At 38.1% G+C, this 13388-nt stretch overlaps 1 protein-coding gene across 1 annotated transcript in view; it reads left to right on the top strand.

The window, feature by feature from the left end:
- Positions 1-13388, top strand: part of GHR (growth hormone receptor) — an 88586-nt gene that overhangs the window by 69854 nt on the left and 5344 nt on the right. Inside the window, exons 3-7 of the mRNA XM_075137502.1 lie at positions 1582-1711; positions 4184-4344; positions 5387-5565; positions 10460-10631; positions 12761-12851. Coding sequence (XP_074993603.1) covers positions 1582-1711; positions 4184-4344; positions 5387-5565; positions 10460-10631; positions 12761-12851 — 733 coding nt within the window. The remainder of the gene's footprint in view (positions 1-1581; positions 1712-4183; positions 4345-5386; positions 5566-10459; positions 10632-12760; positions 12852-13388) is intronic.

Genomic DNA, 13388 nt, shown 5'->3' with positions numbered 1-13388 from the left:
TCCTTATATCTAGTCTGAAATTCTGGTATTCAGAGTCATGATACTGCAAAAATATTTGCAAAGAATTTCGCATGCAGGATCCAGTAGCATCATGTCATTTCCTGGCCAAGGATCATTTCAGCAATCATAAACACCTGAATAATAACTACATTTTAAGTGCCTTATGGAGAAATTTTCTTAAATAAATGATCATATTTCCCAGATAGTCAGTGAAGAGAGGTAGACGCTTCCATGTGCATGTGATCTCCCTTTCCAGGCCAAATAGGAAACATTGGCATTAGACCCTTAAAAATCAGGAAAAAGTTAAGTATTTACTTTGAAAGGAGTGAGTCATACCCACAACTTTTGTTTTTATTTTTCTCACAAGAGTTGATGAGGCTGACTAATTGTAGCAGTCATTTCGTGGCCCTACATCGTTTAGTTTTGACAAAGAACAGAAATTATGAATATAGAAGCAGCATGTGGCAGAACAGGCACATGCTTAGAGCTGTCCTTATCTCTCTCAGAGCAAGGTTCTATCTACACAATGTCGCATACAAAAACCTGAACTCAGTTCAAGGTAGCTACTCTTAATGAGTGGACACATTGCAAAACTGCTCAGCTGGGTACATACTAAGCTGTGTTGGTCTAATACCGAGCTCTGCAGTACTACGCTTTCTGTAAAGCAAGTGCAAGGCTAATTCAGGAATATCTGTACTGAACTAATCAAACAGACCACAAGCAGCCGGTCAAAAGAGGTGATTATCCCGCTGTATTCAGCGTTGGTGCGGCCTCACCTGGAGCACTGTGCGCAGTTCTGGGCCCCCAATTTAGGAAGGATGTGAAGGTCCTTGAATGCCTCCAGAGGAGAGCAACAAGGCTGGTGAAAGGGCTGGAAGGCATGTCCTGTGAGGAGCGGCTGAGGACTCTCGGCTTGTCTAGTTTGGAGGAAAGGAGGCTGAGGGGCGACCTCATTGCTCTCTACAGCTTCCTGAGGAGGGGAAGTGGAGAAGGAGGTGCTGGTCTCTTCTCCCTGGTATCCAGTGACAGGACGCATGGGAATGGTTCAAAGCTGCGCCAGGGGAGGTTTAGACTGGACATTAGGAAGCATTTCTTTAACCGGGAGGGTGGTCAAACACTGGAACAGGCTTCCTAGAGAGGTGGTTGATGCCCCAAGCCTGTTGTGTTTCAAAGGCATTTGGACAATGCCCTTAATAACGTGCTTTAACTTTTGGTCAGCCCTGAAGTGGTCAGGCAGTTGGACTGGATGATCATTGTAGGTCCCTTCCAACTGAAATAGTCTATTCTATTCTATTCAACTACAGCTATAGGGTTGGCAGGTCCCCGCGGTGTGTGTCAGGCTGTGATACTAACAATGCTACCCTGCACAAAAGAGGCCTCAACCCATCTTTCAAATTTGGCTTCCTACAGGTATAGTCATCTACATATATGCACATAAGAATTTAAATCTTGCCTCATTGTACATAAGGAATTGGAAAAGTTAATTATTTATTAACAATTTTAACAGCATGTTAAATGTTAGTCTGGTTTACGGATTTGTTTAACGTGTCTCCTTTTGTGCCCTGTCATTTTTCCTGACAGACCTTTTGCGGTGGCCACAAATCAGCAAGTGCAGATCACCTGAACTGGAGACATTTTCATGTTATTGGACTGATGGAAATTTTTATAACCTCACTGCTCCAGGAACAATACAACTATTGTACATGAAAAGGTAATAATATGGAAAGAACAAAAGAAAGAGGAGAAGAGAGAGAAGTCATATATTTTGCTATGCCTGTTCGCTTATTGCTGATAATTTTTTTCTATGATACGAGCCATACTGTTTTTAAGGGCATAAAACTGTGTTTTAAGTGCGTATTTTTCAATGTCAAAAATTGTTGTTAATTATTAAGCAATTTGCAGCGACAAGTATTAGTTGGCAGATAATTAAGAACACATTCTTACTAAATTTAGGTCCAGGTTGCAGAATCCAAAATTGAACACTGTATGGCTTGGGAAAGGAGTTTTTGATAGGGAACTTCAGTTGATACCTTAGATTTGTTATGTCTGTGCACAGATGTGGAGTTTGGATACAAGCCCCTTTCAAATTTTTATTAAAGCTTTATAAAGCTCCCATTGATGAGTTGCTCGATTAAAGTCCGAATGTGCAGGTCCAGGTGAAAAGGCTGCTCTGAGACTGGGGATTGTGTTTCATTGAGCCCTGTTCAATTCTGATGCACATTCCACTTAAGCTTTTGTAATTTTCAGATTGTTACAATGGTTAGGCTGAAAGAGGACATACGGCATTAGCAGTAATGGATATTAAGGACAACAGGCCTTTTTTTCACAGGAATAAGAGGATGTGAGTTTCTGTTCCATGTCATGTACTGGGTTTCAAACTTTTTGATCTACAGACACTTTCTACTGGTGATGATACATTTGCGTAGCAAACTTAAGCCTAATGGCAAGGCTGGCTTTCTTACTTACTATTCTGAGACCACTCAGAAATATAGGAATCCAAGTTAAAACCACTATTAGAGTGTAAATGTTTAGCTGACAGTTGTCAGTGGCATGTACCATGAGGGTACAAACTTTAAAAATTAATTCAACTCAACAATAAAGCAGTACCACGTACATTGAGTGGATCACGTATTTCATCTTTGTCCTAGAAATTAGAATACTGCAATAAAAGGTGTGAATTGAACATCCACATTAAAAATATTTCTGTTTCAATGTGCAAGCAACATTTAAGGCTCAGGACTGAACTTTATCATCTCACCCAGCCTCCTACTTAACACAAGTCATAGTATCTTAACCACGTATACCTTTATCAAGTCCTGACTCTGGCAGAGCTACAGCATTTCCTTTAGAAAAGTGTCTGGTCTCATCAGCTAAGCACAAGACCTGTGCTTAGTGGCAGAAATGCTTCTTACTCAATTTATGTAGCATCTGCCTTTTTACTTCTTAAGCACCCACTCCAGTATTGAAGGCTGCACTTGGCGTAGTTGATTTAGCTTAATCCTCCTTCTGTACAGCTTCAATGGCTCTTAGTAAGGAAAGGCATTTACGGTGTATTTTTAACAAACCAAGACTGTAATTTTTGAAAAGATCCCTGTTCAGTCTGTATTTGGGCTGAGAGGTATTACCGAGATAAAGAACAGCAACAGCAGATCTGTTCACTATGAGATTTGTTCTTCTAAATTGACTTCAGAAATACTGAATAAATGTCTGTCACTTCTCCTGTAGACTATTTCTAACAACTTGGTCGTTCACATTTTGCTTTAACTGAAGACTTTTTTGGTTTTGAACTTGCTGATTAGTTTCAGCTTGGCCGAATGAAAATGACCCTATACAAGTAGAACTGTTTCTCAGTCTAAGAGTTCATGCCACTCTTTAAAACTCTGCTGGTTTGTCTTTTTTAAGAGATGAAATGGATGTGATATTTCCTGCTGCAATTCTTTTATTTACAAAGAACATTTATGAATTATTGAACAAAGTCAGAATGGAAAAGTGTAAGAGGTTTCTTGCTAGTAGTTCCAAGCCTGTGTTTCAGAAGTTTTGTATCCCAAGGAATTAGCCCGTCCTCACTCAAAAGCCCTGTATTTCTCTTTCCTTCGTCCACATCCTGCAGTCCTGGGTTGGTTTGTGCCAGGTCTCCTGCAGCACCCACCCTTGGGCACTTCCCCGTGTGAGCGATCAATGCTCCCGTGCCTACACCCCGATTCAGCTCCCCAGGGCAACGCACTCCCTTGTCCTTGGCTTTGCAGGTGGTGCAGTACTGATCTGCCGTAAGGACTGGCTTTCACTGTTTCAGACCTCATTGCACAGATGGGCATCTTACTGCAGTTTAGCTTTGCCTGAACCACGGTTGCTTAAATGCGTACCAAATTTACCTAAGTTTCTCCTTGCTGGTAGTCATTAGCACCTGCCAGCGTGGCAAGATGTGCTCTCTGACTGTGCTTTTGGAAGCAGCATCCAAAGCACAGAAATGCCACTAACAGTACATGAGAACCTAAACTCATTTATGCAGGTTGCTTGGATAGTGGTTTGCTTTCATTGTAAATCACAATCAATATTGACATGTTTTTCTCACTTCCATAAAAGTTATGCCTTATCAACAATGTCTTGTAACATCTGTAATTTGTAGTTTGTAAGTTCTATAAATCTCTCTCTCATGTATATTACATTTTTGTTGTCATTCTAGGAATGACGAAGACTGGAAAGAATGCCCTGATTATATCACTGCAGGAGAAAACAGTTGTTATTTCAACACGTCCTACACCTCTATTTGGATACCGTATTGTGTTAAGCTTGCCAATAAAGATGAAGTATTTGATGAAAAATGTTTCAGCGTTGATGAAATAGGTATGCTTCCATTATGCATTTTACCTCTATATTTTTATATTGCAATAGGTGTGATGCTATAAGCATTCATATTACTCACACTGTATTTAAATTTTCCCTCTCAGAAAGGTTAGTTTCTAAAAAATATGATATGTAGGAAGGGATTTGGTTTTGTAACATATGTAATGTGATCCACCAGAAAATATTGCCCAGACTGGAAGAAAGCTTAAAGGATAAAAGCAAATACGTGATTTCTCTTTCTGACTGTCGGTGGTCTCTCAAATGTGTGCAGATGAGCTTGCCTTTGCTGTCACTCTGAGCCCTTTCTAATGGATGCTATATACCTGTGGTCAGTGTGAGCAAGGACAGTGTTAAAATCTTGATTCTGCAAAGTTCTGGAAAAAAACAGGTTTTTGTTCCTGAATCAACACTAATCTACAGAATCAGGATGTTTACCATTTCTAAGCTATAATTTTTATTTATTGCAATATGAATTGTGACTGTCTGGGACTTTGCAAACGTTATTGCTTGTTCAGAGCGCTGGTGTATGTATATGCAATTAATTTATTCCTGCAAGTGACTAGATTACCCACTGCTCTCTTCAGCTGAGCAAAATTAGATTCATTTTTCAGATACCATAGTTTTTCAATGTACTTCTATATTAGTTACCAAATATTTGATTTATCTATCTTTGTTACTCCAACTATTGTTTTTATTTCTAGTGAGAACTCTGAATTTAAATTTTGATGGGGAATTGTTTATGTCTCGGTGTTTTATAAGCTGCTATTGGGAAATGTAGCGTAATAGGTAATATATCCTTAGTCTTCTTTATTAGTCACTCAGGTGAGATTTATGCAGAGCATGTCTACCGCCAAGGGCAGGGTGCCTTCTTGTTACAAAACTTGTAGTTTTGACTTTGTCATTGACTCATAGGTTTAGATTTTAATCAGCAAATATGTGGTTAATGCTTTTTTAGTCCTGAAATCATTTAACAGTGTGTAGTAAGAATGATCGTTTCACATTGAAAACTGGCTGTTTTATTCCAAATACTCTGTTTAAACAGTACTACCTGATCCCCCTGTCCACCTTAACTGGACTCTGCTAAATACTAGTCAGACTGGGATCCATGGGGATATCCAAGTAAGATGGGATCCACCACCAACAGCAGATGTTCAGAAAGGATGGATTACTCTGGAGTATGAATTGCAGTACAAAGAAGTTAATGAGACAAAATGGAAGGAGGTATGAAGCAAATATTTATTATACAATAGTCACAGTACAGTGCAGACTTGCTCTGTCCCTAACACTTTTGTACTACTATGAAAAGCAACAGGTTTGTAATTGCTAATTAGATGATACTTTAAGTCAAGTCTTAAACAATATACCCATATTCTCCTGACATTTTCTAGCAAACATTGTAACTTTATGTGTCAAGATAGTTGGCATGCAGGATAATAATAAACCCTGAAATCCCTGTGTTAGATTAGAAAGTGTAGCCATAGTCAGATATATACAAGTTTTTTCAAGAATAAAATATTTCTCTCTTGTTTTGCTAGACCTCAGCTATTTGAAACAGTGCATGGTATTTTTAGTAGTTGGAACAGGAATATTTTGTTTGGAAAATGTCACCATGTCAGTCCAGATTCTTCAGGGTACCTGTAAAGTTCTAGTATTTATAATTATCATTTCAGTAGATTAAAAAAAAAGAAAGAGAAGTGTTGAGTTATAATTTAAAGTCTGATACAATAAGCAAATAAAAATAATGCAACATAGATAAGACATACAGATTTCATACCAGACAGCAATGGGAAATTTAGATATATATGGATAGTCCATGAAAATATAAAATATATATACCCCAAATCTTTTAAGTTTTCTTTTCGAAAATAACTTAACTTCTCATGTAGTTAGTTTTCCTATTACGGGGAAGAAATTGTACCCAGCTTACCTGAATGCATAGGCTAAGTGCCAGTGTGTCATGGCATATTTGCATATGGAGAACTCTTCCTGAATACCAGCTCAATGCAATAAGAATCTCATTTCAGAGCAGAACCCTTCCTTTGCTTTCTTCTTAATAAGAACTGAGTTAACTGACAGAAGGAAAGCAGATAATACTGTTGTGAATTTGTCTTAATCTACAAAAGGCAAATTTACCAATTGAAACATAGTCAGACTGGTTTGCCTGCCTTCATCTGTGAAAGACCTTGGACCCTTCCTCACCTCTGATCCTTCTCAATGTTAGCATTTTCTGTTTATCCTACTCCTTATTATTAAGTCTGCAGCCAAACAGGCCTATAATGTCTATAACTTTTTCCTAATACTTGTCTGAATTTCTCTCTATACTGGTTTAAGCTATGCTTTCTGTGCAGTCTCTATATTTTAAAGCCTACAAGAGGAGTTAAGTTTAGGCAGTAAATCAGTACTCTGTAAGAACCTGAAAATCTGCAGAGTATTTATGGGATCTACAAAAACAGGTGGCAATATGGATACCTCTTTAAAAATGCACATTTTTTATTTTTTTATAAGCCTTTAGATATCAATCATATAAATACCCTAATAAAGCTTTGTTCTTGCTCCAGTACAAGCAATAATTCCAGCATGCCTTGAGAATAGTTCTTCTCAGGAAAGCAAAGGTTTGAAGACCAGCTTTTCTTCTTTCAGAAAACAGATAAGGAATTGCTGAATACTATACTTGCCTTAAGAAAAATAGTACTATAAATTATGTTGTACTGCAGCTGTATATATTGTATGTTATTGTGCCTTTCAGCTTAAAAGCACAAACATGGCGTAATTCCCTGAGACACTACCAGAGCATAAAAGAGAAATTTCTGGACAAAATCTTGGTCTGGCCCAAGACAATAGCAAAACTCTGAATAACCGCATTGAAGCAACGATTTCACTCTTTGCATTCTTCACTACAAATATCTTCTGTAATGAGTATTGAAGCAGTAAAGAGATAAATGTCTAGTTATACTGTTATTACTACTTTTTACACAAAGGCTAATCTTTGACTGCTTAAATATACCATAATGCTTTGTACATATAACTGATACAAAAAACTGATACAAAAATTAATTTATAGTACTTTAGTTGTGCTAAGTCTCCCCCTTATTGGGATGAACCTGCTTGGTTTTTCATGTATAGCATTCATTTTTTTCAATCCATTTACTAAAAATAAAAATTTACTAAAAATAGATAACTTACGAATTGAAAGAAGACTAAAAGATTAATTAGTAAAGTATAACAGTAAGTTATAGTGATAAGAGGATCAAAATTATTTTCTGAGAAACTTCCTAAAAACAACAAAATCCCTACCCTCATATAGCAGGTGTTCATGAGAGAGCCAAATGTAGTCTAGCTCACAGATTGAAAAAATTTCATTGTTATTAGCTCCTTGCTGGGTATCTTTTTAAAATTCTGCCCTCTTATCTTGAAGTGTTACCCATTACATTACTAGACTAAAATTCTGTCCCCCCCTTATGCCTATCCAAGTTTACTAGTCATGACTAGCAATAGCTATACAGACCCTGTGAGGCTGCTGTGTTTTTCAAACAAGGTATGAAAACACACATTAGCTGAGCAGTAGTGAAGAATGATGACTTCATAGTGAAGTGTCTGTCTACGAAGTGCCTAAAAATGTACGTGTGATAGGGAATCCTGAAAGCCTAATTTTCCTTTAGTTATTTATCATATTTTAGATTGGCCTGATCTTTTGACTTATTAAAAAAAAAACAAAGAACCCAGGCCCAGATTCACCTAATATGGGATGAAACTGGTGATCACAGCTCAGTCCTCAGTGCTGGACCAGGGAGGACTGTGCTGGCTCTCATTATCTTGTTGAATTTTTGCTGGAAAACGTCCATTTCACAGTGCAGTTAAGTATGCTGAGGGCAGGGAAGCACGGAGTACTAACTCCAGAGCTGAACACCATTGTTGTGTCCATACAGCACTGTGGCTGAGAGAGATACAGGGCTTACTCGTTTGAGGGATGCGACACTCATCTCCCTGCACTGCATTGGATACACAGCCTAATATCTCCATGTCCCTGACATGGGTGCGCGACCCTGTGCTATGCCTACCCAGGGTACCGCTGAACCTTTCCCTGGTACTGCCCGTCTCCCAGTTTTCACCATTTTTCTGTTGAAGTTGGTGAAAGCCGTTGCCTTGGTTGCTGTGTTGCCTGTCGTGCCTGGGCCAGCCTCTGCCTCTGGTGCCCCATCCCGGTGGGCACTCTCAGGGTCCCGGGGGCTCCAGCTGACTAGTGACAAACAGGTGCCCCGCAGTTTGTGTTAACCCCCTCTTACAGGGCCAGACTCGTGCAGGCAGCGCAGTCACACAGCTCAGCGTGACAGCAGGTTTGTCACACGTGTCTTTAGTATGGCAGTCACAAACATCACTCTGTGTACACTGATTGAACAGCACGCAGTACGTCCAGCAACCCAGCAATTTGGTTCCAAGCTCCCTTCACATACTTTAAATGAGGTTGCTATATGCTGCTGTGCATTTTTATTAGTTATCTTTTATCATGTCTCTTTCATACGGCTTTTAATTTATTTAATCCATATGACAAACGCTATTTATCTATTCCGTTCCCCAGTCTGTATGTCTTGCTCCATCCAGATGTCTTACGTAAAGTTTTGTTAGTTCATTGATGGACTAGAGACATCCTGCCGATTAATCAACTATCTATTCTTTAGGAACTTTTGCGATTTCAGGTACACAGCTACAGTAATTTTACCTCATATTTTTCAGGGCTCTATTTTGGCCTGCGTACTGCTTTTTCCAAGTGCCACCATTGCGTGGGGTACATAAAATTTTGTGTGGTCCAGCATCCCTAAGAATCTCCACTAACTGTCTCAGAAAAAAGAAACAAAAAACCAACAAAAACCCCCAAACAAAAAAAAACCACTACTTGTAAAACTTCAGTGTGCTATTTCTTTGTGGCTTCATAGCATGAAATAAGTAAACTGGACTAGTATATATTGTATTCCCTTCCCAACACTTTCCAACTGGATAGTCTTCACGTGTTAAAAACCTTTGTGGTGTAGAGCAATGGTTCTCCACAATCTCGTGCTCAACCACTAGCAGAGAAAAGCAGTCTGCCTGGGATCACTGCCTCCTCCAAAATCTGACTGGTCGGTTCTCAGAACATTTCAGTCTGGAGCCCCCAGGGATCAGAGAACTCCACAGATCGTAGCTACCAACAGAGTGTGTCTCAAGTTTAGATTATGCAGCTACAGTAATTATAGGATTATTGAAGGTTCCTTCAAATCCCCAATGGCTACTGTTTTCCAGGTGTTTTAATTCTAGCCCATGATGAATTTTGCCAGTATCGTCCTTGATTCTGAAGTAAAAGTAGAATATAACATCTGCCACATGGATTTCTATTTTGAGCACATTTTGCTTATTTTTATATACTTCTGTTGGGCTGTTGGAGCTAAAATACATATTCTTAGAGGAGTAATAGAAGAAGAGAGAGATTTCACACATTAAGATCTCTAATGTGACTTCCTACAGAGTTTGATATGCGGCAGTATCTAAGTATGTTGCAGTTAATACAGAAGTCTCAAGACCGACAGTCCGATGCCAGCTCTCACAGAGTCTCCATTATCACATTTCATATATAGTTGAAGATTTTGGGAGCTATGCGATGTTCCTCAAATAAATACATTTGTAAGATGCAATACATCTGGTTAGAAGGTCTTTAAATAATTTTGCTTTTTAGAATTCATTCTGTAGTGGAGATTGCACTAGTTTTAAGACTCCCGTGATATTTTAACAAGGTTTTTGGCATTGTGAAGTCAGTAACGTTGTGTTATAAGGGTAAAAAAGATTTCCAACTTGATAAGATCAGTGGGAGATGTTCACACCACCTACTTATGGCATGTAACTGGGGGCAGCTGCTTTTCTTCACTGACTGTATTTACAGAGAGCTTGGATTCTCCGCATTTGGTTCCCTGAAGCACAGCAAAGCCTGACGGCTAGTAAGTCAAAAGTAAATGGTGTGAATTTTCTCTGAACTGTTCTCGTGGTATCCTTACAGTTCCAAGTACCAGAAACGCCTTCAAATGTTTATTCTGAAATCAAGAAGCAGTACAACTCAAACAAATAAATCACAGTCCTTCTGTCTTTACAGTTAGAACCCAGGCTCTCCACAATGGTTCCACTGTACTCTCTGAAGATGGGAAGAGATTATGAGATACGAGTCCGATCAAGACAACGTACCTCCGAAAAATTTGGGGAGTTCAGTGAAATCCTTTACATATCTTTCTCTCAAGCAGGCGTTGAATTTGTTCATTGTGCTGAAGGTAAATAAGCGAAGTGCAGTAAAGTGTTTTTATAACCATGCTGTCTTTTTGTCTTGTCGGTGGTGGGTTTTTTTTTTTTCCCCTTATCGTTGATGTTGTATGCTTGAATAGATTGATAATTCAGCCTACTATATGAAAATCATTTGGTGAGATTGAGAATGTACAAGTTCCATATAGAAGCTCAGAAGTAAACTCAGCAAGGCTGAGTTTCACAGCTCATCAGACAGCAAAAATACAGATAGCTTTAAGAATCAGAAATAATAACTGCTGTTGCACATCTTAGAGAACCTAAAATACAGTTAAATCTCATACTTCATTGTCTAAAATGAGCACTCCAGTCGTGAAGAGAAGAATTGTCACTTCTGTTAAAGTGTTATACTGCTTGCTAAGTTTGTTATCAGAATGATGTGCTTTTCTGATCTGCCCGATACTATCAAGGACAGCAAGTGTTTTTGTGATTCTTGCTTCTGTCTGGTTTTTAAAGTGCCATTAAAGACAGAAGAAGAAACAGCCATTGAGCACTATATTTTTTCTATTAAAAGAATGAGATAGTGCCTTTTCCTAAAGCATTCTCAGTTCTGAGCTACTAAATTAACTCTTCAAAATATGAGCTCTTCAGCGAATTATTTTAACAAGCTGCTTCACTTCATTTTTCAGGGTATTAGTGAACGTGTTAAATAAAACCACCCGTGACTCTCATCTTTCAAAATCTTGCTAGATTCCCCTTTTTAACTATTCATTTTACTAGTTTTAATTCCTAATTTATATGAACAGCTGATGTTCTGGACATGTGGCATTATTTTATTAACCTCAGCTACATTAATTTGTCAAGGTTTTCATATGAACAAAGTTAAAATACCATGAAAATCTAAGGCCATCCTACAAACACAGTTTTCTTCAGTCACTACAACCCAGATTCTGCAGGTTGATCCATATCCATACATCTCACACAGCAGCAGTGATCTGATTTGATTGAGAATTTATTCTTGCTTGGTTTGTATACCATCTTTAGGAACACAGCATGAAAATTTAAATTTTCTCCGTATTAAAAATTTGAAGTAGTTAAATTCAAATGCAGTATTTTAGCTTTTTGAAGCAGCTGGACATTCGCAGGTCTCACTGACAGAAGGAGTTACTGGTTCTCCATTAAAATAGGGACCTGCCTAACACAGACATATCCAGATAGGACTTTACTCATGCCTGAAAACACATCCACTCAAAATGTACGCTGGGAGCACAGGGCTAAAACTGTTACCTGAATTTTTTCTTTTTTCTCCAAAAGAACATATATTTATGTTCATATATAGAATTCTAAAGCTTTCTGTCCAGTATTCCTTGGCCCAAAAAATAAGTGAAGTTTGTATGGAAAACTTAAAATTGGGAACAAATGAGAAGCATCTAAGACTACAGCCAGAATAAATTTCTCTATACTTTATATTCTACATTGTCAGCTTAAGTATAATGGAATTGCCAGTATTTAAAAGAGAAAACATTTCATTTATCAGCATTGTTCTTCATTACTACCAAATTGCATTTCTCAATGAGCTAAGTTCTTTGTAGCCACCTGCAAGGTAAATAAAAGGGAGAATTTTTTTCGTTGGTTGGTTGGTGGTTCACAACATAATTAATGTTCAGCCTTTAGAAAGAGGAGTAGTATGCTTTTTGACACTACTATATTTTAGTTTCTGTGAGAGAAGAATAGTTTGCCTATGATTTAGTATGCTATTAATAATATTCTTTCAGCTTGGGCAAACAAGCAGTAACATGGTCTGTGGTGTGGTATTATATGCCGTCAGGACTACTGGTAGCATGTTCCAAGCAGGCAGGATGTTCCTCATGGCTGGTTTTGCTACATATATTGTCTGTCCTACGATCTTGTTTATATTTAAAAACTCAGTCTGTTTTTGCAAGGAGTCTCAGTGGACTCACAAATGCAGTATGGAAACTATTGAGACCAAAAGGGTATTTTTATTTCTGCTTAACACAGAACTTTCTCATTTAAGTAACCAAAAATTCTCTTATTAGTTTTTACCACTCTGGAATCCTCAGGAGGTGGAAGAGAAGGTTGAAATTAAAGATGCAACAGAGGTGCAGATTCCTGCTAACATGTTTTTGTTCTTCTGTTTCAGAAATTGAGTTCCCATGGTTCTTAGTTGTTATCTTCGGAGCATGTGGCCTGGCCGTAACAGTGATCTTAATCCTGCTGTCTAAACAACCAAGGTAGAGAGTTTTTATTTGTCAGATTTTATGTACTTGTAGCTTACAAAATAGGGTGCTTCAGCTGTTTCAAATCTGAGGGACTAGAAACTACTTTGAGCTTGTTGCCCATTCTCATAAGCTACATGGATGCTGGCATATGTACGTACCGGGCCTTCAGCAGCGGGAATCTGATTATGTTGACAGCTCCTCTTCCTTTTGGATTGCAGAACATTTTATTCTACAGTATTTACATAGTTAATTTACTTAGGCTTTGAAGGGGATTGGTTTTTTAGTCCATTTAAATTTTGTAAATACTATTCTTACCCACATACTCTTCAGCAGTTTCACACAAACATATGCCTATATATTTGTTTTTGTTCTTAGACTATTCCACTAATCTGACTATTTCTTCATCAAGCCAAGGGAAGGAGCTTGAGTCATAGGGGAGTATTTGGTCTCTGCGGATAGACTGCAGCTCCTGTAAATAACAGGAATAAAATAAAACAAAGCACAGGATTGTGTAATTTATAAAAATTATAAAATTGTGTCATTTGTAAA

The sequence above is a fragment of the Calonectris borealis genome, chromosome Z (genome assembly GCF_964195595.1).
Source record: "Calonectris borealis chromosome Z, bCalBor7.hap1.2, whole genome shotgun sequence".
In the NCBI taxonomy this organism is placed as follows: domain Eukaryota; kingdom Metazoa; phylum Chordata; class Aves; order Procellariiformes; family Procellariidae; genus Calonectris; species Calonectris borealis.
The sequence above is the reverse complement of the archived record's forward strand: the minus strand, read 5'-3'. Positions and strand labels throughout refer to the sequence as shown.